Source organism: Culex quinquefasciatus, chromosome 2, assembly GCF_015732765.1.
Source record: "Culex quinquefasciatus strain JHB chromosome 2, VPISU_Cqui_1.0_pri_paternal, whole genome shotgun sequence".
Classification (NCBI taxonomy): Eukaryota; Metazoa; Arthropoda; class Insecta; order Diptera; family Culicidae; genus Culex; species Culex quinquefasciatus.
The window spans coordinates 150,677,512-150,705,493 of record NC_051862.1 but is presented as its reverse complement, the minus strand read 5'-3'; the positions used below and the strand labels follow the sequence as shown (position 1 = coordinate 150,705,493).

At 36.4% G+C, this 27,982-nt stretch overlaps 3 protein-coding genes across 6 annotated transcripts in view; 2 read left to right on the top strand and 1 right to left on the bottom strand.

Annotated features, from left to right (window-relative positions):
* LOC6032963 (A-kinase anchor protein 200) overlaps positions 1 to 27,982 on the bottom strand; it is a 47,269-nt gene that overhangs the window by 13,240 nt on the left and 6,047 nt on the right. For 3 of the 4 annotated variants that reach the window (XM_038253776.1, XM_038253777.1, XM_038253778.1), the window contains exon 2: positions 18,412 to 18,771. In XM_038253776.1, coding sequence (XP_038109704.1) covers positions 18,412 to 18,617 — 206 coding nt within the window. In that variant the 5' untranslated portion in view covers positions 18,618 to 18,771. Of the gene's footprint in view, positions 1 to 18,411; positions 18,772 to 22,596; positions 22,823 to 27,982 lie in introns of those variants that run through there. The other variant, XM_038253779.1, reaches the window with a different exon arrangement.
* LOC6032960 (larval cuticle protein 65Ag1) lies at positions 5,176 to 5,698 on the top strand. The gene has a single exon (XM_001843424.2). It carries the CDS (start codon positions 5,213 to 5,215, stop codon positions 5,582 to 5,584), a length of 372 nt encoding a protein of 123 aa, XP_001843476.1. The 5' UTR covers positions 5,176 to 5,212; the 3' UTR covers positions 5,585 to 5,698.
* LOC6032959 (cuticle protein CP14.6) lies at positions 14,064 to 14,566 on the top strand. Its single transcript, XM_001843423.2, has one exon. The coding sequence runs from the start codon at positions 14,162 to 14,164 to the stop codon at positions 14,531 to 14,533; it is 372 nt and encodes a 123-aa protein (XP_001843475.1). The 5' UTR covers positions 14,064 to 14,161; the 3' UTR covers positions 14,534 to 14,566.

The window sequence follows — 27,982 nt, the reverse complement described above, 5'->3', positions numbered from 1 at the left end:
ATGCATGATTTCATGAAGGAAAATTCATGAATATTCGTAAAATTATTTTAGCCATGAATAAAATTCATAAATTCGTGCATTTTTATGCACGATTTCATGAATAAAATTCATGAAATCATGAAAGGTATCACGAAATCATGCACAAATTTATTCACGAATTCATGAATCGAAATTCACGATTTCTCGCACACTTTTTTTTCCGTGTAACATTTATTATCAATTTGCTTCAAAGAACTTGAAGATTCAACCAATGGTTGCTGAGATGCAGCCTTTGCAAGAAAACCACAAAAGAAAAACGAGGTTTTTCTTTCATCACGAGCAGGGCTGCAAAAAGTCACGTTATCAACAAAAAATAGTTGGGTGGCTTTAATTTAAACGATGCACGGTATCGAAATTTGTGTATTGTACTTTTCGATTGCAAATTTAATAATTCATCTTAAAATGACATTTTTTTTACATTCTTGAACGTTTTTAACCCTCTTAAACCCAACCCCGCCTTTAGACGAGCTTCGATTTAAAAAAATCGCCAAAAATCAAATTTTCAGCTTATTTCTGATCTTTAAAAAGCATTGGAAAGAAGAACTCTTGAAATTTTAGAAAATTTATGGGCTGGAACTAGTGGTGGGAAAAACCGCTCTTTTTTTAGGCCGCTCATTTTCGTACGCTCTTTAAAAAGAGCCGCTCTTTTGAACGGCTCTTTCGCTCTTTTTTCCAAAATTTGAATGAATAGGGTTTTTTTTAAGAATCGTGTGATTTTATAAGTTATTCCACATTGGACTTATATAAATATGGCCATACCAAATATTTTTTGAAGTTTATGTCCCTCAACTGTGGCCAAAGTCGCAAAAAAAAAAATAATAGCAAGACATTTTAATGAAAAAAGAGTTTTCAAATGCATTTTACACGTCCCCAGTTGTTTAGCAATCATTAGTTTTCAAAATATCGAAGTATCGATGAACTTTTTTTTAAAACGAAAAAAAAACTTTCACTTTAGGTAGAGGAAATTCTCGTATGTTTGGCAGGTTAAGCTCTCGCTCCTAACTCCATCCAATTTGCTGATTTTCACTATTTAAACAACTTATTTTGCATAACTTTTGATAGAAACTTACTTGCTCACTTCTTATTGAACTATTTATCACTCGATTTCAGTTGAAAACGCTTTTAATAAGTTCTAATTCATTGTCAAAGTTCTGACCTGCCAACATTAGAGGAACGCTGGAATTAGATGCTGTTCCCCTACTGTTCAACGGAATTTCACCAAACATCCAAATATTTTTGATCGACCCCAAATGCTTTTTAATTTGTTTTTTTTTTTTGTTGTTTATTTCATTATGTTTGGAAAATCATTTACTTTTGGGATTCATTTAGAGCGTCCAATTTCCCGTCCCGGGAAAAAATTTCCCGGGAATTCCCGGGATTTCCCGAAAAAATATATTTCCCGTTTCCCGGGAAATTTATAAATTTCCCGGGAATTCCCGAAATTAAAGCAAAAGTACACATTTTCTATACATTTTGGAACCGTTTTTTTTAAATGCTCAGAGAAAAATAAATGAAGATGATTTTGTTCAATTAAATTTATTTTATAGCTCATATACAGACACTTTGATATCTGATAATATTAATTTTTGAAGCTACGGGAGAATTAAGTAAGCTTTTCCAAGAATATTTGGAGTTATTTCATAAAAATATATTAAATTGAGATTTTTTACGTTTTTGTTTACCATGATCTAATGAGTTGAAAATCAAATTGGTATCTTAACATTTTTCAAACAGTTTTGTGCAAGAAGAATTATTTCAATTCGTTAAATACCTGGTTGTATATTACAATATGTAGTAAAAGAAAAAATTACAATATGTAGTAAAAGAAAAATGGAGCACTGGTGTAACAATTGGTGTTAGAAGGTTAAATATCAAAACATGTAAGACTGATTGTGACATGATGTTAATTCGAAATATTTGAATACATTGAGTTGTTTGAAGTAAACAAACAAGAAAAGTTTGATTTTTGCTTTGCCATTTTGTCCAAGAACTGAAACCACTAATTTCTACATGTTTTTTTTTCAACTTTTTGTATCAAACCACACTCTCTTTTACTGGTCACAGAGGCAAGAAAATAATGTGAATGATTGTGGAGTGTGGATTCATTTTAGGGGAAATTCTCGTAGGTTTCGCAAGTTAAACACTCGCTCCTAACTCCATCCAATTTGCTATTTTTTTTCTATTTAGACATCTAATTTTGCAAAACTTTTAAAAGTAACTTGCTTGCTCACTTGTTATTGAGCTATTTATCACTCTATTTCAGTTGAAATCGCCTTCAATGAGTTGTAATTGAACGTCAAAGTGCTGACCTTTCAACATAAGAGGTACGACGGAATTAGATGCTGTTTCACTACTCACTCTCTAATTAGCTTAATAAAAAAATAAATGACATTATTTTTTGATTTATTGTACTATTGGAGCTTATAAAAAAAGAAAAAGATAACATTTTCTTGCAGTTTATGATTTTTTACATGCAGTTAAGCTGTTAAATGACAGCAGAACCAAGATCTAAACAATTTTCAATAAATTTAAATTTCCCGGGAATTCCCGGGATTTCCCGGGAAATTGGTTGAAAATTTCCCGTTTCCCGGGAAATTTGTAACCCCGGGAAATTGGACGCTCTAGATTCATTTTTATAAGCATTGACATTTTTGAAATTGCATTTTCATTTCTCGAAAACAAATTAAATACTATAGTTTTTGAAAATTCAATAAATTATATTTATAACAAAAATCATGCCATATTGAAACGGTTCTTTCAAAAGACCGGAGTTTAAAAAAGAACCGCGGTTCTTGTTTTGTGAGCCACGGTTCGGTCGCTCTTTTCAGTGAATCGGCTCTTTGAGCGGTTCGCTCTTTTTTGCCCACCTCTAGTTGGAACTTTAACTTGTTTTATATGGCTTTGCCAATGTTTTTAAAAATGTCATTATTTTAGGGGTCAACTTCAACTAACATTTTTACATTTCCTATATCTCAAAAAAAGAAGTATGCAGTAATTTTTGTAGTGTCCCAGACTATGTCTCTACGCATTTTTTAAACAATTTAAATAATAATGGTACCATTCTATAGCAGAAAATGTGAAAAACAAGCAAAAAATTGAAAAAGTGCCTTAAAAACATGAAAAAATAGATAGGCTAAATGTAATGATAGGAGGTGCTAGAATAGGCCAAATACTACCAAAAATATACATAAACTAAACAAGATAAAATCCAAATTAAAATACTAAAAATTAATCAAGAAAAACATAAAACAATAGAATTAAAGTTTTTCGTAGAACAAAAGTTATTCAAAATGACCTCCTGAATACAGGAAAAATAAAATTTTTCGAAAAAATGGGCAGTAGAGGGTTAGAAAGACATGATATATTTTAATAACTGGCATTACAGCCAAATGAAATTTTGACCAACTTGTGCCATAGCTAAAAATATGGCATTTTTGTCATCTAAACCCTGTCTCGATAAAAGATTCAAAACAAAATAACTGTGGGCAATTAAATTACTTGTGTAAACATTCCAAGTGTTAAAATGGGAAAATATTTTTAGCAGTATTCTATTTTATTTTGAACAGTTCTAGACAATACTTCGAACTTTGCCCAATACACCAAATCGATCAGAAAATTCGTTCTCAAGATACTTATTTTGTAACATTTAAAAGTCTTTTTGGATAAACTGCTGCAATTATATGAACACATGTATCCAAAAACTGCAAATTTTGATGATTTTCACAAAAAAAAACACATCAACATCAATCAAAATTATCATGCTTCTCCAATGAGTTTCCATTACATTTTGCTGTTTTAAATTACTTTGGTCAAGGAACTCCCATGCCAAAATTGACCCGTTTTGTTACATCCTAGTACATATCCTTCAAGTTAACGCTGTCGTGCTATCTTTTCGCACGTCGTTATTTGACGTTCCGAGAAACATGTGTTTTAATGATTGACTTGAATAAACAATAACATGGCACACAATGTAAACAATAACAATCACGTTTTGTTGACCGTTCTGTGCATTGTCCCGAAGTTAGGTTGAATTTGGTTGCCGAGGTCCCGAATTATAATTACAAATGTTTACGGTTGTCGGGTATGTACGTGTGTCAAACGCGTTCTGACCTACAATCTCTTTGACCAGTTGTCGCACTTACATCATTTTTCAGGGTGTGTCAGGATAGCACGAAAAGATTGAAACTTCTTTAGTATGAAGAGTGACATCAATACACGGAGTATTTTCGGTTTCTAATGAATATCTTAGAATTGAAATCGAATTTTGGAAATCTGTGAAGATCAAAAGGTGAGGCATTGTGAGCTGGACAAAATGGCGTTCTCAACTCAATTCGGCCAAAAATGCACTTGCCGTACTTTCTTATCGACAATGACGAAATGTGATCAGTGCAATATTTGATAAGAACAGAAAAAAGTAAAAAAAAACACACACACACACTTTAGAACCAAAATAACTTCAGCCATTTATTTACAATAACCACAGTCGAATCTCCGAAACTACAGCAGCTTATTGAGGATTGTTGGGATCAACCGGGGCCACCGGCAGATGAGCTCCCTGCGGGTGGAATCCGGTCTCGTCGGCGGTGTAGGTCAGCTTGATCTGCTGGCCATCGGGCGCCGGGTACGAGAAGGATCCAGTTTGAACAAGGGCCTGAACGGTTTCGGTTCCCGTTCCGTCAGCCTTGGCCACCTGGACCTGCTTGAGGGCTCCTTCGTTCTGCACCTCGATCCCGTCACCGGACTTGAACGCGTACTTGAAGCTACCGTCGGGCTGGATGTCGGAACTTTCGCTCACGATCGGCACCGGGGTCGTTCCAGATTGTTGGGGGGCTGCGTATGCCACGGCGAAAAGGGCCACGAAAACGGCGACGAAGGTGTTCATTCTGAGGCGAGGGAGTTGGTTTGGTTGGTTCTGTGTCAACGATGAAACTGAACTGTTGAAACATTTTAATTTCACTTTTATACTAAATCAAGTTTGAAAATACACGAGTCAAAGTCAATGGCGTGTAGTTTTGATAGAAGCTAATAATTAACCTTCATGGAGTTTGACACCTTGCACCTCCACCGTATCCAAATAGTTTCTAGCGGTATAAAAGTCCGGCGAACAAATTCAATTAGCATTAGTTTGATCGCGGTTTTTCAACAGATCATCCCCGAAAATACATCTTCCAAAATGAACACTTTTATCGCCGTTTTCGTGGCCCTGTTCGCCGTGGCCGCAGCTGCCCCCCAGCAATCCGGAACGACCCCGGTGCCGATCGTGAGCGAGAGTTCGGACATCCAGCCCGATGGCAGCTTCAAGTACGCGTTCAAGACCGGTGACGGAGTGGAGGTTCAGGACGAAGGAGCCCTCAAGCAGGTCCAGGTGCCCAAAGCTGACGGATCGGGAACCGAAACTGCTCAAGCACTGGTTCAAACTGGATCCTTCTCGTACCAGGCCCCCGATGGGCAGCAGATCAAGCTGACCTACACCGCCGACGAGACCGGATTCCACCCGCAGGGAGCCCATCTGCCGGTGGCCCCGGTTGATCCGAACCATCCTTAGAGATGATGTGGAACGATGCGTTCGAATGTATAAAGTGTAATAGTGAACTAAGCAAAGTGATTCCTATTTTGGATCGTTAATAATACTCATCTAAATAAAATGGTAAAAGTGATTCTCAAGGGAAGTTCTGTGGTTTCATTGAACCTTTATTTGGTAAATTTTGAAAGAATTTATGTCTTCTTTTGGTACAGATTGTTTGGAAATATAGTCAAGACTCGATTATCCGAAGGTTTGTATAGGACTTCGGATAATCGAACCATGAAATTGAATTCTTCGCCCTCTTAGATGTGCATGAATCTTTTTCATAAGGGGAAATTTTTGTAGCTGATCACGAATCCGAGCTCCATTTTTCGATATCTCGTTACGGAGTGGCGGAGAACTCTTCAACTTTAGAAAATTTCATTTTTTTCATTTAGAGCAAAATTTTTATTTTGAAATTTCGCGATTATTGTAACTTTGTAGGGCCTTTTTTAAACAGAGTAAAAACGTTGTATAAAGTTTTAGAGTAGACAATTTCAAATATTGTGATGTTTAAACATAAAAGGTTTGCTTGTAATCATTAAGAGTTATCGCAATATTACAAAAAAATGTTCTTAATTGTATCCGCCATCATCGATTAAAAAATTCTTAATCTCTTTAGAGTAGTTTAGAGGTCATATTTAAGCCCGGCAATCAAAAATAAGACAACGATTTTTTCCCGGTTTGAATATCCTTCGTGACATTTTTTCGAGGCCTTCGGATATGCCATTTTGTGGACTGGTCAAAATGGGCATGTGAACATTTGAAAGTCTATATCTTGGGAATGGATGTTCTGATCGATTTGATGTCTTCGGCAAAGCTGTAATAACGACTTCTTTGTATTTTTTGTTTGTTACAAAAAACTATGTCGATTTGTAAATAACAGCAATTTTTCATAATTATCTTTTCTTATCTAAAAATCTAATATGACTTTCTATCACTTAAAACTGAGTTCCCAAAAACCAATGAAAATTTCATACTACATTCCAGACTCGATTATCCGAAGGCCATGAAAAGGTTTTTTCCCTTATTCCCGAATCCCACATTCCCGAATTCCATATCCCCGAAAATTCCACATTCCCGAAAATCACTTTCGCCATTTCCCCGAAAATCATTTTTTCCGAAATTTCCACATCCCCGAAAATCATATTCCCGAAAATTCCTTATCCCTGAATGTCATTTATCTGAATGGCCATTTTACCGAACTGTCGTTTTCCCGAATTTACAAAAACCCGAATGGTTATTTCCCCGAAAGTTCCATTTTCCCGAATGATATAAACTTAGATATAAACTAAAATGTTTTTTTTAGGGATATTTTTACAAAAGTATGACCTTAATATTAAACTCTCCTACTTGTATTTTTAAATATGAAAAAAAATAGAAAACAGATAACCGTAGAAGGCCATTCATAAACCACGCGGTTTTGAGATCATCCACGTACAAAAAAAAGGTTTTTTTTGTATGGGCAATTTTCAGCAAAGCACAATTTTCCAAAACGGTATCCACGTGGTAAAGATATCTTTAAGCGACGACTCGAAGCGCAGGAATCAGTTTGTTCTAGATTTTGTTTAACTTTTTAGTTAAATCTAGCTTTATCTAGCTTTTTATCTAAAAATGCACCTTTTTAAAATATTTCATCACCGCCATTTTGGGTTAAAAATTACTAAATCACTTTAAAGTAGTTTAAGGGTTATTACCCGAAGTGAACTTTTGACAAGGCCTTTGGATAACCGAGTCTGAACTGTATTTTGATTTTCAACTAAATGCAAAAAAAGCGAAATGATCAATGTATCAAACTGACACTGTCCTGCTATCTTGTCGTTTGTCGCTTTTTGACGTTCCGAGAAAAACGCGTGTTAGTGTTTGGCCATGAATAAACGAAAAATAGAGCACGCTATGTAAACAATAACAAACACGTTTTATTTGGTTGACCATTCTGTGCATTGTCCTGAAATTTGTTTGAATTTGGTTGTTGAGGTCCCGATTTATAATTACAAACGTTCACGGTAGTCGGGCATGTACGTGTGTCAAACGCATTCTGATCTGAAACCTCTTTGGCCAGTTGTCGCACTTACAGCAATTTTTAGAGTGTGTCAAGTTAGCACGAGACGACATTTTTCGGTTTGTATTGAATATCTCAGAATTGAAATCGATTTTTTGGGTATCTATGTAGGTCAAAGGATGAGGCATTGTGAGCTGCACAAAATGGCTTTCTTAATTCAATTTGGTCCAAAATCGACGTACGACAAGTTAGCTCGACTGCGATGAAATGAGAAAAATAGGCAAATGTATTAAGCAGCACGCAGCTATGTAGATTTGTTCATTAGAAATATGTACTCTGCTCAAGATGTTCTCCCTTCTCTACATCATTTGTCATAGTCGGAGTTTTTGTTGGATTCGGCGGAGTTAGTTCTTTTTGAAAGGCAGTTGGAGTAACTAAATCTCAGAATCCGGAATTCGAATCCTTTAACTCCACAGACTTGGAAAATATTCAAAATTTTAAGTGAAGCTGGAATAAAACGCTCGAAAAATTTTTTGAACTTTCAATTGTGGACATGACACTTCATTGATCGCCACATCCCCGAACCCGGTCAGGCGGGTATGCCCGTTGTCCAGAACCGCGCGCGCAAAAAAGTGCTTCGATTTTGCTCAAAATTGAAGTGCGTATTTTTATGTTTGATATTTTTCAAAAAACGCAATTTCGTTCCATTTCAACCGATTTTAGCTCGAACGCAAATTAAAGGGCAATCAAGGAAGAATTGATTGAAGTTCGATAAATCCAGCCTTTTATATGAAAAAGTTTTAGAAAAAAACAAAGTCTGAAAATATTTTTATCGGATTCCTTGGGAAATTTTACGTAACATCCCAAGTAACAAATGATATGCTTAGTATTCTTATAAGTTTTTATTAAAGTTTTAAAAAGTGCAATAAAGTATTACTAAGGCTTTGATTAAAACCTACTTGTTTTATGGTCACAAAACTTAATAATAGTTTTAAGATTTCTTAAAGATTATGTCAAGAATTATATATTAGGTTTTAATTTGGTTTTATTCCTTACACTTTAAACTATCTTGAAGAGGTTGTTTTGTTGCCCAATAACTTCAACGAAGTCTGCCTTAAATCAGTCCCGTCTTCAAAGAGCATTTTTACAATCCTGTAAGACTTAAACTGTCAGTGTCTCTGCAACTTCGTTCGGTGCAGAACGTGAAGCTGTTCCCTAAACAATTATTCATGAATATTCAGTTAAATTATTCATTGCTACGTTCAAGGTGTAATAAAAATGGCTTTTTGTTGTTTCTTATTGTGTTTTAGTTTTGATGAAAAGAATAATATATAATATTTTCCTGAAATAGTTATTACTGTTGTGTGCCTTGGAATTGGCTTTAGTGAATTTGTTTTCACCTGTCTAAACACATCCGACTCCGCCTGCGGTTCTTACATTGTGGGAAATAATTCTATATTAAAATATAATAATATGAATTTATTTCCGATAAAGTGCGCTTGGTTGATAGTTTTTGGGGAACACGTCTGGAGCATCATTTGGAAAGCTCGCAAAAGCATTTTGATAGCTGGAACTGTTTTGCAAATTCTGAAACAACAGGTAACTATTTAACAAAACCCGTAGTGTTAAAAGGTAACCGGGAAGCCAGCTTTTGTTTTGTGAAAATGTTACCTTTTGTATCGAAACTTGTAAAATAGTTCCAGCAGTCAAAATGCTTATCCACCATTTTCCCGTGTTGTTAAGGACTATTGAGATTTAACAAGGACTGGCATAAATACTTAAGGTATACAAAAGGCTATCCATTAAAACTTTATATTCCTAAATTAGTCTTCAATAAAACCCATCAGATCTAGTTTTCTGTATTGTTACGCCCAATAATTGACAGTTGCGCTCCAGGTATCATTTGTGCTATTGTTGCATTTTTCTGTATTTTTTTATGAATAACTATTTCAATCAATAATATGGTCTTTTTGTGCTGTCTACTTGTGTAAGTGAAGTGAAAAGTACAAAACTGCGGTGAATGTTGCGACGATCACTTAACAATAGAGATAATAAGGACAGTGTTTATAAAGCTACACGAATAAAATTGCGTCAGTTGGTTCTTCATTAAGTGATCTTATGTGTGTTCATACTGTGTGTTTTTAGAATGAATAAATATCGTTAAAAAGCAAAAAACCTTTCTGTTTTTTTATTCATTTATTTCGAAATTCAATTTCTCCACCATCGAAGGCGATCTACTTGCAGCTGAAAAAGTTGCATGTGCTACGGTCCTGCCATGTGCGATACAATCTTGTAGAAAACTATGATAAAACATTTTGGTTCTGAGTAAAGCCCTTATAAGTATTTTATAAATCTGGTATGTTCTGGCTAGTTCTGCCTCAACTGCTCAAGAATGAATAGATTTAAAAAATATTTAATCAAGAGCATTTATACTTATCCAATTTCGCCATATTGCTGAAAAAAGCAAGGGGCAAAAACCGCAGCCATATTGAATTTGGAAGCAACAACAAGCAAAAATTATTAGTTTTTGAAAAAATCTCAACTTTTTTCAGAGAATTGAAAGTGCTCACACTATTTTTTCGAGCTATCTTTGAAAATTGGTCGATGATTTTTTTTGGCATAACTGTTGTGGCTTATTATAAGTATAAACTTCAACAAATATTTCTTAGTTACAATAAATAATATTGCCAAATTATTATCATCTGCCATCAGTCATTGTATTTGCGTATAAGAATAATTTATTTTAATCAAGTAAATTTGTATGTCATTCCCTCTGATGTACAACCTTTTGGTTTTACTGCAAAACAAATAAATAAATACTTCATGCTCTTATATAGCATTCAAGAATAATTACAGACTTCAACAAAACCTTTTTCCAAGCCAAGCAGTTTTAATCTTGTTTTGAAGAGCTCTATAATGTATTTATAAAGCACACATTAAAACTGGTAAGTTTTAACATGCTCCTCAAAAATACTCTTGATAACCTCCTAAAATGGTCCATTTTGGCTTTAATGTTGATTTAACTGGTATTTAACTCAGCATGTAGGACCATAAAGCATTTCATTTGAACTTTCTTAAGAATTCTACAGAAACTCTTTGAGACTATTACAAAACTGAAATTGTTACTTGGGATACTGGATGAGGATCATTAACAGTCGCGTATTTCAATTACAAAAAAAAATGTACACGAAAAAATTTAGGCCATCGCTGATATTTTAAAATTATTGCAGTTTTAGTGAAAAAAGTTGTTTTTTTTTCCGTTTTTGACATCTTCTCCTCGAAAAATCCTGATTTTACATTTAACAAATCACATATTGGAATCCTGCTAATAAACTTCGCCCATTTTTAAGTTGTTACGTAAAATTGTCCGAATAAAAAAGGCTCTTTGGTTCAGACAACGTAAAAACGGCATTGGATATTTTGTATAAGTGAAAGATCTTTCAAACTCCTAACTATTTTTTTCTGAAAAGATAACATTATCACCTTTTATTTTCGTCCAAATCAGCTAAAATCGGTTAAAATTGAGTGAAGTTATGATTTTTGAAAAATGTGTTTTTTGATATCGACGAAAATTACCATTTTTGGGACCACCCTAGCACCTGGAACTGCTATATTACGAGTCCTTATCATAACCTACCCGAGAATGGGTAAATAACAAGGGAAATGCGTAATAATACCTTTCTCTGGTATCAATACCAAATTTTGGTATTCCTGGACCCTTTAAAATTTGTCTTAAGGATTATGCAAGAGCAAAATGTTGTATCATACCAATTTAAGGTATTGTTTTGATATTGCAAAATTGCAGAATTTGTCAATGATCGAACACCACATTTTGGTATTATTTTGGTATTTAAGTGTTTTAACAAATTCCTCTGAAACTATGGGAAAATTTTGACCAATTTTGACAAAATAATTAATTTTGCGCTAAAATCATGTCTCAAAGCGAATGCTTTCATTCAAAACCGGAAATTTCAAACTTTATTTTAAACATTTTTGATATACCCCCTACAGAAATGACTTGAAATTGTGGAAAATTTTCTAAGTCAGGATGGCACATTTTGGTATCATTTGAATATTGAAAAGTTTCATCAATTTTCTCTGAAACTATGGAAAATTTGTTAAAAAAATTTTACGAGTTAATTAATTTTGCGCTAAAATGACTTGAAACCCAAAAATGTTAAAGATGATTTTAAAAATTAGTGTGATATACCCACTAATATTTTTTTCAAAAACGTTGAAATATCTCTAAGTCGGGATAACCAAATACTTTGAAAAACGAGTCAATCGACAGATTAATGAATTTTGGTGAATTTCAATTCAAAAAACGAAGTTGACTTTATAGCTGTCGGCCACCATTGCTAGTACCAACCACTAGTGTCTTCTTTTTATTTACAAGGACTTCGCCGCCCTGGGCTCCTAAGTGTATGAAAGTATGGCACGGAGTGACGGCGCCGAATACCCATATTTACACAAAGAATTTTAGAGCGCCCGCCGCGGGATTCGAACCGGCGACCTCTGGATTGTGAGTCCAGTGCGCGGTCCGATTGATCCACACGGGCGGGACACTGAATTTCAATTCAGTTTCATTTTAATAATACTTATTTTTCAATCTTGTTATTTTTCAGAAGCTTCAAGAACTTCAAGCACAGGCCGTTCATCAATGACAAATGCATTCGGTGTGGTGAAGAATATCACTAATAACAACATGGAATCATCAGGTGAGTAGATTTGGCTGTTGCATATGAATAATTTCCGTTTTTTCACTAACTGCAACTGCTGCACTAAAAATGGTATGAAAATACCAAATTTTGGTATTACTTGTTCAAATACCAGCGACCATAATGTGCTCTTGGTTGCCCAGTAATAGATGGTAAAATACCATGAAATCATACCAAAATCATGTATGTGAAAGACCACAGAAATACCAAAATATGATTTTCCAAGGGCGCGGGAATACCTAAAAATAAAACCATGGCAATACCAAGTTTTGGTATTCAAGCAATGTTCAAAAATCCAGAAGACCTCAGCTTGGTATTGAAATGGTTTTATTTTGAGGTATTATTTTACCCTTGGAATAACATGGTTTGGTATTGTTGTGCCCTTACACATACAAGATTTTGGTATGATTTCATGGTATTTTACCATCTATTACTGGGCAACCAAGGGCACATTTTGGTCGCTGTTATTTGCCCAAGTAATACCAAAATTTGGTATTCCCGTGTTATTTACCCCTGCTCGGGTATCACTTTGCCGAAGCCACCGAATCGATAGAAAAGAATATTGTGGTGCATCGTTTTCTGTAAAAATTTTCTCTAACTTAGCATGACGCAAAAGTTCAATGTCTTCTTAAAACTCAACAATTCGTTTATTCCCTCAATCACGGCAAACGATCTGTAAAACAGACCATCCAACAGTCCACATTGCGGAAAGCAGTGTCTGTCTGGAGTATGGACGCGAGGGATGATGGCAGGCAATTTCAGCTGGCATGTTCAAATCAAAGCCGCTTCTCCAAGAGTTCCAAGAGACGACGCACGCCGCTCAATTTAGCAGAACAATTTATCGGCCCACTTGCGGCCCGCAATGAACTGCGTGATTCGTTCTTGGGAAGATTCATCAGTGGATGTTTTTTTTTGTTTTGTTTTTAGATCGTCGTTTATGGATGGTCACCTTGTTGGTTAGTGGCGGAAGACCTTCAGCGCCAATATTTACAACTATATGCGCCGTCGCAGTCGTGAAGACCAAACCAGACATTGCGGGTTTCTGTTCTCTGCCTTGAAGCGGTAGCTTATGATCTTGCTTAGAGTGGGTGCTGCTCTTAATTTACAATTTGAGATATCGAGAAATACTGATTTGCTAACCTTGAGCTAGATTTTGGGTTTAAAACATAACTTATTGATTTCTGAAAAGTTCCACCTTTTGCCTTCAAAGATACATTAAACTTGATCACAATCCTGAGATATACAAAATAATTTTGTGCGCTTGATCATACAAATTTGTTGATGTTTGGCCGGGTCAATATTTTTAATGATTTCTGGCAAAAGTCAATTTTCTGCAGCGATAAACCATTCCAAACATCTGTTAACCACTTTTTTTCGCCGCAATCACGATGCCACGAATGACCATCGATGCATATCGGGAGTATCGCCGACTTGCGCTGGCAAGGTCACCGTTGTTAGCTCACGCCACGAGCTGCTCATCTTTCTCGGACCTGCTAATTGCAACTGCACAGCGAACCTTGAACCACCAACTCCACGATGGACGAGTGTGGACTTGGTCGCGATTTAGCGCATTTCTAAGCGCGCTTGTTGCAACGATATCGTGGCGTGACGTTTCTTAACCTAAAACCAGCGGTGATCCACCATCTCTTCAGGGTAACCTCTACGATCTATTCGCACCTTTTTCTTCGATGCCGGCCGGCTGGTACTACCACGATAGTGAATTTTGCCGGTAGAGTTTGGGGGGAGTATTCATATATAAGCTGAAGTCGGGATTGAAGATTTTATCAGTTATTCAAATTTTCGTGAAGTCAACTAATCCGAACCCAACGATCAGCGAAAATGAAATCCTTCGTCGCAGTATTCGCCGTAGTAGCCCTGGTCGTAGCGTCGGTTATGGCCGCGCCCCAGCAAGGACAGGACGCCACACCGATCCCGATCGTTTCCCAGTCCTCGAACCAGAACCCGGACGGAAGCTTCAACTACGCGTACGAGTCGGCCAACGGCATCAAGGTGCAGAGTGATGGCGAAGCCAAGCAGATCCAGGTCCAGAAAGAGGACGGAACGGGCTCGGAACAGGCGGTGGTGTCCGTCCAGAAGGGTTCGTACTCGTACAACGCTCCAGACGGAACGCCCATCTCGGTGCAGTGGACCGCCGACGAGAACGGATTCCACGCCCAGGGAGATCATTTGCCGGTGGCACCGATTGCTTAAGGTGAAGAGTGGCGGTGTGGAGAAGTGATTTCAGGTTAGGTTCCTTAACAGTTTTGATATTTGTGTACAGAGTGGTAATAAAGTGATTTAATCGATTCTTAAAAGACTTGTGATTTATGGTGACTGGTGTCATATGGGTGTTTGCGAAATTTATGTCGTAAACTGAAGTAATGAGACATTAAACCAGTGTTTCTCAACCGGTGAAGAATTCTCCTTGAACATTAGAAAATCAATGTGTTCAACGTTTTTTACTAAAATCCTTGATACCTTTGTGGCCCGTTGAAACTTTATTGCTTGTAAACAATGGGAATTCATTCGATAAGTATCAACAGTAGGATGGTCCACCACCTGAAATCAAAGATTGGCTAATCACTAGGCTAAATTTCAAATTTGAGCTCATTCTGACAACGGGAACTCTTCCCTCTGATCTTTTGATGTTTTTTTATGAAAAAAGTCGTCTAAATATATTGAGAAATGCAACTGTTTTACACAGAAAAAAAAATCATGGTAATATTACATCTGGGAAGAAGTACATCTTTTATGTCAGAAAAAAGGTGTAATTTTACCTCTGGAAATGTGTAATTTTACCACTTTTCAGGTGTAATGTCACTTATTCAGTCTAAATTGAGGTAAAATTACATCATAAAATCATCAACCATCCAAAATTAAAGCTTCCAAATTTACATTATTTTTTTCTGTGTACTTTTTTACCTATGGAGGGCGCTAAAGTTATCCGATTCTTACCATTTCTCAGATGTAGAACCTTCATTAAATTTAGAACAACTTTCCTCAAGAAACCATATTTTTAGGATTTTATCCCGCGAATTTGTAAGAATTTGTTAAATATGGCGCCCTCCGCGGGTAAAGACTGCTTTTCTCCATACAATTTTACAATATTTTTCTATACAAACTTCAAGCGATTAGAAGAAGCGAGTTATTGCGATTTTACGAAAAAAAATTTTTGAAAATGTTGGTCGCCGTTGATCATGGCCGTTCATGGTCACCCGCGACAGACACGGACGACGAAACAAAGAGAAACGCAAACAGTAACTTTTTCAAAACTTTTTTTTCGAAAAATCGCGATAACTCGTGATGTTTATAAGCAATCCCCTTATGTCTATATATTTAAATTTTTGTAATTGTCTGCTTTACAACTTTGTAGAACATTGTTACACTCTAAAAAATAACCCTGCAAAGTTAGAAAAAACACGAAATTTTAAAATAAAAAAAAATTGTTTTTAAATGAAAAAATGACCCTTCTGGGTCAATGTAGATTCGAATAGTACATTAAATTTCCCATAAAATGACATTTTCGATGAAAAATACGTTTTTTCGGAATTTTGAGTGCGCCATCAAATCGGGCGTCTAATTTTACATAAAAGTTCCTTTTACACCAAATTTCAATCTCATCACCGTTTCATGCTGCAAATCATTGAAAAACACCTCTTTTTTCGCATGTTCAAAAATGGAATGTAACCGCCCCTCCGTCACGAGATATCAAAAAACGGACCTCGGATTTTCGATCAGGGACAAAAGTTACCGCTTAGGACAAAGTTTTACGCAAATCGAAGAGGGGTCGGGGCAACTTTTCCCGATTTCGTGTGAGTTGGTAGAGAATTACCCAATACGTAAAAGTACTTAAAACATGGTAAAAATTGTATAAAAATTGCCCTTGCAAAATAAATGCATAACGTGAAATCATACCATTTATCTTTTGAATATAAATATTTTTTTTGAAAAAGCAATTAAATATTATTTCACATAATCATGAAAGAAACGTTTCAAATACATTCTAATCTGATGTGTTTAAGTGATAACAGTTCAATTGTAAGAAAATTTACATATTGTTTTATGAATTGTCTATCTTGCCCTACTAGTTGAGTAGAGCGTACTGAAAATAAATAATTTTAAATTAAATAATTTATGGTGCAAAACTGGATTTTTAAGAAATTTGTTCTATCAAAGTCTTAGTCAGACCTGAAATAAGATGATTATCAAAAAAATCGACAGATTTTCTACATTTCAACGGGTTTTACCGAGCATTTCTTTAGCTTGTTAAACTTGCCCCTATTATCTCGATTACTTTTTCAATACAACCATGGGTCAACCAATATTTACCACGTCATTATTGAAATTTTTAGCTGAGCAGTTCCGGAATCGGTCTCTTTTCTTTAATTTTAATTTTTGTATTTTTTAATCCGGCTGAAACTTTTTTGGTGCCTTCGGTATGCCCAAAGAAGCCATTTTGAATCATTAGTTTGTCCATATAATTTTCCATACAAATTTGGCAGCTGTCCATACAAAAATGATATGTGAAAATTCAAAAATCTGTATCTTTTGAAGTAATTTTTTGATCGATTTGGTGTCTTCGGCAAAGTTGTAGGCATGGATACGGACTACACTGAAAAAAAAATGATACAAAGTAAAAAAATTTGGTGATTTTTAATTTAACTTTTTGTCACTAAAACTTGATTTGCAAAAAAACACTATTTTATTTTTTTTATTTTTTGACATGCCAACTTTTCAGAAATTTCCAGAATGGGCAAAAAATCTTTGACCGAGTTATGATTTTTTGAATCAATACAGATTTTTTCAAAAAATCGAAATATTGGTCGCAAAAATTTTACAACTTCATTTTTCGATGTAAAATGGAATTTGCAATCAAAGAGTACTCTACTGAAATTTTGATTAAGTGCACCGTTTTCAAGTTATAGCCATTTTTAGGTAACTTTTTTGAAAATAGTCGCAGTTTTTCATTTTTTAAAATTGGTGCCCATGTTTGCCCACCTTTGAAAAAAATAATTTTGAAAAGCTGAGAAAATTCTCTATATTTTGCATTTTTGGACTTAGTTGATACGACCCATAGTTGCTGAGATATTGCCATGCAAAGGTTAAAAAACAAGAAAATTGATGTTTTCTAAGTCTCACTCAAACAACCCACCATTTTCTAATGTCGATATCTCAGCAACTATAGGTCCGATTTACAATGTTAAAATATGAAACAATCGTAAAATTTTCCGATCTTTTCGAAAAAAATATTTTCAAAAAAATAAAATCAAGACCAACATTTTAAATGGGCGTAATATTGAATGTTTGGCCCGTGATCGATATCTCAGAGAATTGCTTAGCTGTATCAGTTGGCCATCGAAACTTTTCAAATTGCTTCATCATTCTGACAAATCTGGAAATTATTTTTAAACTGCAATCTCCATACCATCATCGCCGCGTCATCACCCCCGTACGGGTTCAATCCAGCGCAGGGTAGTTTGCGGAGTGGGTGTTCTGTTCATATTCAGCCAACCCGCCAAAGTGTCCCCCTCCTAAAAAGTGACACCACATTTCATTTGCGCCTTCCATATTTATTATTTATTTATATATTATTTACTTTGGAGACCAATCCAGTCAACCCAGTCCCGCTTCATAGCTGCCTATCCACATCATTTGCGCGTTGTAGTTGTGTTCTACAGTTTTAATTTTTAATAAACACATTGATTTCGATATAATTTGGTCAAATGTTAATTGATGAAACTCGTTTTTAGTCCTAAGATATTCTTTCTGTATAACGTTTACCAACGGAATGTCCAAGCTTAGCTTTAAAAAATTAGAATTATACGTTTAGATTAAATTTCGTCAACAGACCACACCACCAACATCGATCTGTCTAGAATGTGTCCAGCGCGGGAGGTTCCTCCACACACGTCGTCGTCGGCTCACTTCCCCGACCGTCAATTGTCACGTTTGCGGGCAAATTCGAAACATAAACGCCGGCAAGTGTCGCGAAAACGTGCCACGAATTTGTGAATTCTGTGTGCACTGCACACGACTTCTACATTATACCTAATAAATAACCCAATTAAACCCGGCTTCGCTCTACTTACCACATATCGCGCAGGCCATCGCGGATGCTGACCAGGCTGCCCCGGCGCTCGGACTTGGGCTTGTCGGACCGGTGGCCACCAAAGTGCCAAAAGCGCAGCCGCTTGTGGTTCTCGTCCTCGTAGAACGGATTCAGGTGCTCCGGGTAGTCGTAGACGGAGTTGGTGCTGCCGCTGCGCTCGGCAGTGGCGTATCCGTACGACGACATGATGACTTCACTGATTTCCGGACTTGAACTTTTTTTTTCTTCGCTGCCACTTGTTTGTTTCTTCCCTCGCGCAAGCTTTTGACACTTAAATTGCACTCATCTGTGGTCCGGCTGGAAATTTAGCAGCTGGATGTTAATTCGACAAGTTTTGCCCCTAGAACACACAACGACGAAATGAGGATGTTATAAATCTTGGATGATAATTTCGCGCGGCCAGTGCAGCCCACAAACACATTGTAAGAGTACAAGCGAATTCGAAATCACGCGGCCCACTTCTTGGTACAGATCGTCGCAACTATAGGTATCTCTATCTCTCTGGGTTCGTACGCGATATCTTATCAGACTGGCATGTACTGTGTAAACGTAGGCCCTGAAACACCTTATCAGTGCAAACTTTGGTTCGGAGCGGTAAAAAGGTCTACCTGTTGAGGCGGCGACCAACGTTGCTGGTGAAGACCAGGCCTGTGTGGTGTTGATTAGCGCCATTACCACCGTAAGCTTTTTGTAACTTGATGGGAAATGTGGTGATCACATTTTAGGTGTTTTTGGTAGCGGAATGTGATTAGTAATGCGGCTATTTTTAAAATGGGTGATAAAAACCCGTTGCTTGACTGCGATTGCTGGTTTTCTATGGACTCTTCGAGTTGTGGAGTTTGTTTTTTTTTAAATGGTAAAAAATCATTTTTTTTTTTCAATGAGTGACAATGTGTAGAAGAGCATAGAGGGCATCTAAGGGTTAAAAAATCAATAAGCCTGAAATTATTGTTGTGTGCTTTTCAAAAATCCAATGAACCTTATATTTGTTATAAAATTAATTTTGTTTTTATTTTTTGTATCGATGGAAACGCAGCAAACGTGCATCGATTTGCTCAAATACGAAATGCTCTAAACATGAGATATTTACTAAAAGTAATTCAATGACCATGAGAAAACAACAAAAGGAGGCCTAATCGTTAGAGGATGAGCTAATTATGTTAAAACAGATGCGATATAGCCTCACCTCAAACTAGGGTTTAGTTTCCTTTATTGTTGTATAACAAAGATGATTAATTTCAACATTTTTGGAAATTCAATATTCTTTCTTCATAAAAACTGGAATATCTCAGCTCAAAGTTGATGAAACTGCAAAGTTGCTGAGACAAAAATCTTCGTCGGAAAATTTCCCAAAAGATGCATGTATTCGTTCAGATGAGGAAATTTTTGTGTTCAATACCGAGGGGAAAGATTAAAAAGAAAGAAAAGCAAAACTCGTATTTTTAGACGTAAAAGCTGCCAGGAAAGTGAAAACAAGGTTTTAAAAAACCAAATCGATACATTAACTTTTTAATTGGACCACAGACCATAACTTTTGGTATAGGCTATTTGTAAATTTTAAGATTTTCCTTTTTTTCTAAGCAGATTTGGTGAAATTGTAGAAAAAACTGACTTAAAAAAATGCTCAGGGAACATGGTAAACGATTTTTCCGAAAATTTGCATGTATAAGAGAGTTGCTTCTAACATGAATATCTATCATTTGAGAACTGAGCACATTGATTTCCTCGACTTTTTTTTGGGAAACGCTAGTGCTTCGTCTTTAATTGTGTCACCAAAGCCAAAAAGCAGAAAACATTGATCGATTTACGAAAAACAAACTGTAACTTAGATGATAAAAAGTAAATTTTCATGATATCACTATATTTTGCATGAATTTTTATTTTCAACAATTGTTTATCATTTTTTAAATACTTTTATGTTTTTATTTCACAATAAAATATGTTGTTGCAGCAATTCGTTATTTTTTCCATACTAAAAATCCATATGGTACACTTGCCCCACCTGAACATGATTTTTTAAAAGCTCTCAACAAAAATAACCAAAAGTTAAATCATACTTTATAATAGGTGCAAATCATTGGTAGAGACACTACTGATCTAGGAAAAATAGCATTTTGATAAAATGAGCCTTCAAACGAACCCTAAGCCTTATTTTGTACATTCCAAATATTATAAGAAAACAAAGGTTTTGAAAAAAACTTGATTCAATCTTATGCCCAATGGCGTTTACGTCGTTTTGGCGGTTATGTGGTAGTAGAATCAGCTAATTGCATTGCTAGCAACAATTCCTCATGCTGGAAATTATCAAAATTGTAAAAATTACTTCCGTACGAGCGATTGTTCCTCTTGCCCCATATGGTCGTTTTGCCCCATATTCCCCTAACAGTATTTTTTTTAAACGACCGGTCAATTGTTTTTGAATAAGATTTATTTTAGAATTATTTTGTCTGTGAGCGAGTTGTGGCGCTATAACCACGGCAAATAGAGTCCAGGGCATTCGTGGAAATACAATGTCCCATCCCAGAGGGTCCCGGAGTACCAAACCTTCTTAGCATGGTGCTCCCAACGAATACAACCAAAATCTCGGAGCGTATGGTGGTGTGTCCCCACGCTTCTTCCTCCCTGTCGATTCAGAATTGTGTTGTTGTTCGAACACTCAGTGCTCAAACTCAACCCAATTACGAATCATCTCTGCGATACGGCTTTACGCAGTAGGCCTGGCCGCTTTAACGCTTGTGATGTTTCAATGCATTCCGATGCAATGGCGCACTACAAATGTTAATAAATGACAAGAAGAGTGCTAGGCGTCATCTAACCTAAGGCACTCTCCAGGATCCCTTCGAAAGATTGGCTGCGCTAGGGTCTGATTAGATTAGATTAGATTTAGATTAGATTTAGAATTATTTTGTCTGCATTAAGCACTTTGCAAAAAATCTCCAAAATATTATTTAAACAGACTCCTCCACGCTCTGATATGGTCCCATTTTTTGCAGATTCCATGAGACAATTTTAATGCAAAAAACGCAAGAACAATTTGAAAAAATAAAATTATTTTTACTATCGGCTCGGGTGATTTTTTAAAAATTTTATTATTGCCTGAAATGTATTAAAAAAAATGATACTAATAAACAATCACCTCAACACCTATACTCCCAAGCTCAAGAAAATTAGGAATTTGGGTGGAAATTCCCCCCTTTTTTGAGCTTGGGTGTTTCTGTTAAATAAATAAATCCAGATTGAATATCTGGTCATGTTTAAACTTTTAAGTACAAAGATTAAAGACATGACTCAAAAACAAATTGGAAAGACAACATTTGACGATAGACCAACTATAGTCCTTTTGGAGCTACTTTTTGAGAAAGAAACTTTCTGTCAAGAAAGGCCAAAACACTTATTTTCCAAAATTGATTATAAAATAAAATGCAAATATTTTGAAAAATTACAAAAGCAGAGATTTTTCTAGAAACCTAGAAAAAAAAACTTTTTTTTTACTTTTAAAAAAGTATTAAAAAAAGCTGATTATGTGTTATTCACTTTTTTCATTTAAATGTGAAAAGCATGACTGGTTTCTTTTGAACTATTTAAAAAAAAATTCACTGCTTGTTTTTGGATTTGTTCTTCGGTTCTGTTTGTTCTGTAAAAATGCTAAAAAAATAAAATTGAAATGACAAGCGAAAGTTTGAACATTTGCATTTTACACTAGTTTAGTTGTCTTTTATTTATAGAAACTAATGATTTTCGATAAAATGTTAATTAGCATGAAAACGATTTTTTTAGCGAAATGAAAAACTTTTTGCTGTACTGTACACCGAAAATTTACAAAAAATCAAAAGGTTTTTGAATAAACCCAAATATGCTTAAAATGATTTAAAACGCAGGAGAATGCATTTGAAATTGATTTCAGCTTATTGCACTTGACTTGACTTTACACTCAACAGAAAATTGCACTATAATGGAATAGTATTCAGAAGAAAAAGTCTTCCTCCCAGGAGGGCAAATGCTGTTAATCTTTCCCCCTTTGTGCAATAAAAGCGTCAATAAACTATCCAAGGGTGTAGTAGCATCCACAACAACAAGCAAATCTCAGCCAAGTGGAACAAAATAAGTTGCTGAGTTGGAAAATGGACTGCGTTTATCTTCTGCTTTTTTTCATATCGAGCTTTACCTGCAAGTTAAGCCTCGTGCGAGCTGATCTGTGAGCACCTCTGCGATGTAATTGACGTTCGAGACTCAGTCTGGGGCAAGATGCAACAGCAACAAGTTGATTTGCTAATTATTTTATCGTACATCGTTTCCCAACGGTGCGAAAACTTGATGCAAGAGATAGTTATCCAATCGTTGCAGATTTTACACCTGCTGAGTTTGCCCAAGAATGCATGATAAAGTTAGGATAAGTATGACTGGAGCCGGTTAATCACTGCAAATTAAATGCAAATATAAAGTTTATCAAAAGTTTATTCTAAAAATTAAAACAAAAAAATCTATGAAAGCTATTATAACTTTAACATGTGTTAGTAATTTTGTCAATTCTTAATTTTCTAAAACATTAACCAATATTTCTAAACGAACTATCGAGCTACGTCACCTATGACAAATTGACAAACACTAATCGATTTCTAAACTGAAAAATCTCATTTATTAATCACCAACCTGGTCATCCACGTAAGTTCACCTTTACCTACTGTGCTGACGTCAGTCGTGGTTCAACAAAATTGTGTTGTGGTAAAGTCAAACCTTAAATGTTTCCATGTGTGACCGAGGACAAAGCTGCACAAGAATAGGTTTTATCAGCTGATTAGTGAAAATCACAATCATGACTTTATCTCAACCGTGACTTCGTTACTAGTGTGCTATTTAGTGATATTTAGTAATATTTAGTAGACATTTGAATTAAACTTTGTATGAGATTCTTAACTAAAATCTTTAAAAAAAACATGTACAAATTTTAAAGAATATAAATTATTGCTACACGGAGAGACTGTGCCCAGAAATTTTAACAATTATAATTGTTGATTTTACTTTCGTAAATTTTAACAAAAACGTATTTGTTACTGGCAATTTTCAGTTAAAATAACCAAAATTCAATACCCATTTAATAACCCGTTTGTTGAAAATGCTAAAGGCAAAAAGCTAACAGATTTTCCGAACTCGAATGAACGTGCTCGACTGTTAGCTTTGGTTTTAGAAAAATCAAAATTTTGTTGGTTGAATATATTTAACAATTAAAAAAAAAAAAAAAAAAAACAATTGGTTGAATATTTAAAAGACGAACTTGGGTTTGTTTACGTCTGTCATTTGGAGTCAGGATTAGAACGTGAGCGGTCGATTTGTTGAGTTTGTGTTTTTAATTATGAAGTGAGAGGATGTGAAAGGTAAAAATTACACTATTTAGCTAATGTTGAAGTGGCAAATCAAAGTGTTGCAACTGGGGAGGTGGAATTGGTGAGTAGGTTTGTTGATGATTTCTTTGCAGGTGATAAACTATGAAGAGCAAGAGAACGACCTTCGCCATGAGGACCTCTGATGCGAGTGAGTTGAACACGTTATAAGAATGTTTGAAGGAAAGAGAGGGCAGTAGAACGGAGATGCGGGCCAACTCTTCAGGGATAGAGCAGCCCGGCAAATTTAACAAAATTTTGGTTAATCTAAGTAAGTATTAGTTTATTTATCTAATGTGATTCTTGTTAGAAAACTGAATCATTAAAAAGCTTCATGCTTACGACGGATAAAATCTTAATGAATCATTATTTTTTCAGAATCATTAATTATAAAATACATAGAAATGCGTATACATGAAAACATGAAAAAATGGAGATGAAGTAAAATATCAAAAAAAAAAAAAAAAAAAAAATAAGAATATATAAAAGAATAAAATTATTATCTTGAAAGTTTTGTTTTGTTTTTTTTTTTTTTGAATTAAATATACTTTATTGAATCTTTCTTATAATAATTACATTTGGTTTACATAATAAGTGGTCAGCTGTGGCTCTTCAGCTTTAGTTTGCTTTTCGTGATTTAAACACTGTTCATATTCATAACTTTAAAAGTATATGATTTATCATTTTTGTAACACTAGGTACAATGAAGAAAAAAATTAAGAAAACATAACCTAACCTAAAACTAACTTAATCTTACCATAAACTAAACCAATCCTTGAATCAAGGGGTATTCAGATATAGCACATTTTTCCCTGAATTTCAAACATTTTTCTTGAATCTTCTGATCCAACATTTTTACTTCTGCTAATTCATGAACCTCACTTGATCTTGTCCAGCCAGGAACATTCAAAACCATTTTGAGTACCTTGTTTTGGACACGCTGGAGCTTCAATTTATGAGTTCTAGCGCAACACTCCCAAACAGGTACTGCATACTCAATAACGGGGTAAATTATTTGTTTGTAAACTGCTAGCTTATTTTTCAAAGATAACTTTGATTTTCTGTTAATTAAAGGATACAAACACCTGATGAGAATGCTGCACTTGTTCAATATTTTATCTACATGCTGTCGAAACAATAGTTTCGAGTCAAGTATGAGACCTAAATAGACAACTTCCTTTGACCAGGGTATTGAAACATCATTCATTTTAATCAAAACATCATCCTTTGGGACAAATCGGGCCGATTTGGAAAGTGGAAAAATGATGGTTTGAGTTTTGGCTGCATTTATGCGAATTTTCCAGTCGCCAAAGTATTCGGAAAGAACGTCAAGACCCTTCTGAAGACGGCCAACTAAATATCTGGTTATTTTACCCTTATAAATAACGGCAGTGTCATCAGCAAAAAGTGACAACACACCATTACCAGGAAGAGTAGGCAAATCAGATGTAAAAATATTGTACAGAAGTGGGCCAAGAATACTTCCTTGGGGAACCCCAGCATCAATGTTGAATAATCCAGAAGCAATCCCATTCAGAAAAACCTGAACGATCTCTCCGAAAGATAGTGCTGGATAATTTTGATAAGATACATTGGAAAACCGTATAAATACAGTTTATGTATCAAACCATCATGCCAAACATTGTCAAAAGCCTTCTCAACATCCAACAAAGCCATAGCAGTTGATTTAGACTCAAGCTTGTTCTGCTTGATGATTTTAGTTACTCTCGTAAGCTGATGAGCAGTATTATGCCCCTTTCGGAAGCCAAACTGCTCATTCAAAATTATATTATTATCGTTGGTAAAATCCAAAAGCCTTGAATAGATGACCTTCTCAAAGAGTTTGGACAGACTACTCAAAAGACTAATGGGACGATAACTTGTTGGCGATGTTGGATCTTTTGAGGCTTCAAAATTGGTATGACTTTGCCCAGCTTCCAATTGGTGGGGAAGTAACCAAGTTGCAAACATTTATTGAAAATATTGGCTAGATGTTGAAAGAACTGATCACTCTGTTTTTTCAACACTAGATTAAAATGTTATCAAAGCCAGGAGCTTTCATATTTTTCATTTGTTTAACTGCAACTTTGACTTCCTCACCAGAAACATGGGAATCTGCAGGAAATTCAAAGGTAGAGTCATTGATTGTTGAAATACTATTGGCAACTGATGTTTCTTTACGGCTGGTCATGGAAGCGCCAAGATTATGTGAACTAACAAAATGAAGCCCAAGTGCATTTGCCTTTTCCTCGGATGTAATCAAAGGAGAATCCTCAACAATAAGAGGAGGAATAGGCTTTGGTTTGTTTTTAAGAACTTTTGAAAGTTTCCAAAATGGTTTTGAATAATTCCCAAGCTGGCTTACATGTTTTGAAAATTCTTGATTTCTGATATTGTCAAGTCGGTCTTGTATGATTTTGTTCAAATTGTTAACTGAAATCTTTTGTCATAGTCCCCAGTCCGTTGATATTGTCTCCTATAAACATTCCTAAGTCTAATCAAGTGTTTAGTATCTACGTCAATATCAGTTACCTTAAAATTAACAGGAACCTCCCGAACGTTGGCAGCCTCTGCTTGGTTGATAGCCTGCTGGATCACCTCCAGCGAACGATCAATATCAGCAGAAGTTTCCGGGTGTTGATCATAGTCGATGTTGCTGTCGACCACTTGCTGAAACTGCTGCCAGTCAACGTTGTGGTAATCTTTCCGGGTTGGTTGCCGCTGCGGAGTAACGGAAGCTCCAACCTCCACAACCACCGGATAGTGATCAGAACTCAACTCTTCAAACACCTCAGGATGAGCCACGTTCTCAGCCATATTGGTAATGAAGAAGTCGATGATTGAGTGATTCCCAGACCGAGCCACCCTCGTTGGACGATCCGGACTCACAACGTTGTAGTATCCGTTTTGCAGATCGTTGTGCAGAATCACTCCGTTCCGATTCCTCCTGCTGTTGCCCCAAACTTCATGCTTCGCGTTGAGGTCACCAGCGATGATGTACTTTGCGCTCCGCCGTGTCAGCTTCTGGATATCGCTCTTCAGTTTTGCTGCTGAACCATCTCTGGAATTCACCTGACGTGGGCAGTATGCAGCAATGAAGAGTACTGGGCCAACCGAAGTGGGAATTTCCACTCCAACGGCCTCGATGATGTCCAGCTTAAAGTGTGGCAGCCGGCGTGGCTTGAGATCACGATGAACAGCGACAAGCACACCTCCTCCTCCAGAGGTGGTCCTATCGAGCTGCGTCGCGATCTTGTAGTTTTGCAGATAAACTTTTTCACCGGGCTTCAGATGAGTTTCCGTGATGGCAGCTACGTCGATCTCCTTCTCGCGAAGAAAATCCACCAGCTCTAAGTTCTTCCTCCTAATGGAGCAAGCGTTCCAATTCAGCAGCTTGAGGGACCTACGATCCATACTGGATGACGAACGAGGTCAGCACTTCAATCTGCTGGGTCTTGGTTTTGCATCCACGCAGTGCAGCGGACATCTGTTTGAAAATATTGAGGAGTTCGGTTGAGGTGTAAAGATCATTACCATTTTCCTCAACTGCTGGTTCTTGGGTTGGTCTTGGCTCCTGGCTGAAGCCCGGTGGTGGCGGTCTCGGCTCCTGGCTGGAACCCGGCCGTGGATGATTCATCTCAGCTCTCTTCCTGGGATCCAACGGCAACGGTGCCAAGTTCGGGACCTGGCGTCGCGGTTGAAGAGGTGGAAAATTTTGCTCCACCAGGGCTGGAGGAGTTCTACGACGCTGAGGCTGATTCTTCGTCGATGCTTGCTGCCGAATTTTCACGAACTCAGCTCTCTTGGGGCACTTTCGGTCGGTTGACGAGTGCTCACCGTTGCAGTTGAGGCACTTCACCAGCGAATCTTGGATGCACTGGGATGTGATGTGCGCATCGGTACCACATTTGGCGCAACGACGCTTCAGGTGGCAGTTCTTACCTCCGTGCCCGAAGCCCAGGCAGTTGAAGCATTGTGTGACGTCACGATGCACTGGTCGGTATCGCTCCCACGACACGATAATGTTGAAAACCGCTCGGATTGCCTTCAGCTCAGGAAGCGTCGTCGATCCCTTAGCCAAATGCAGCAGGTAGAGCTGGTCACGGTACTTGATGTCTTTGTTGCGTCGGCTCATTTTGTGCACGGCCAACACATCCAGTTTCAAAACTTTTA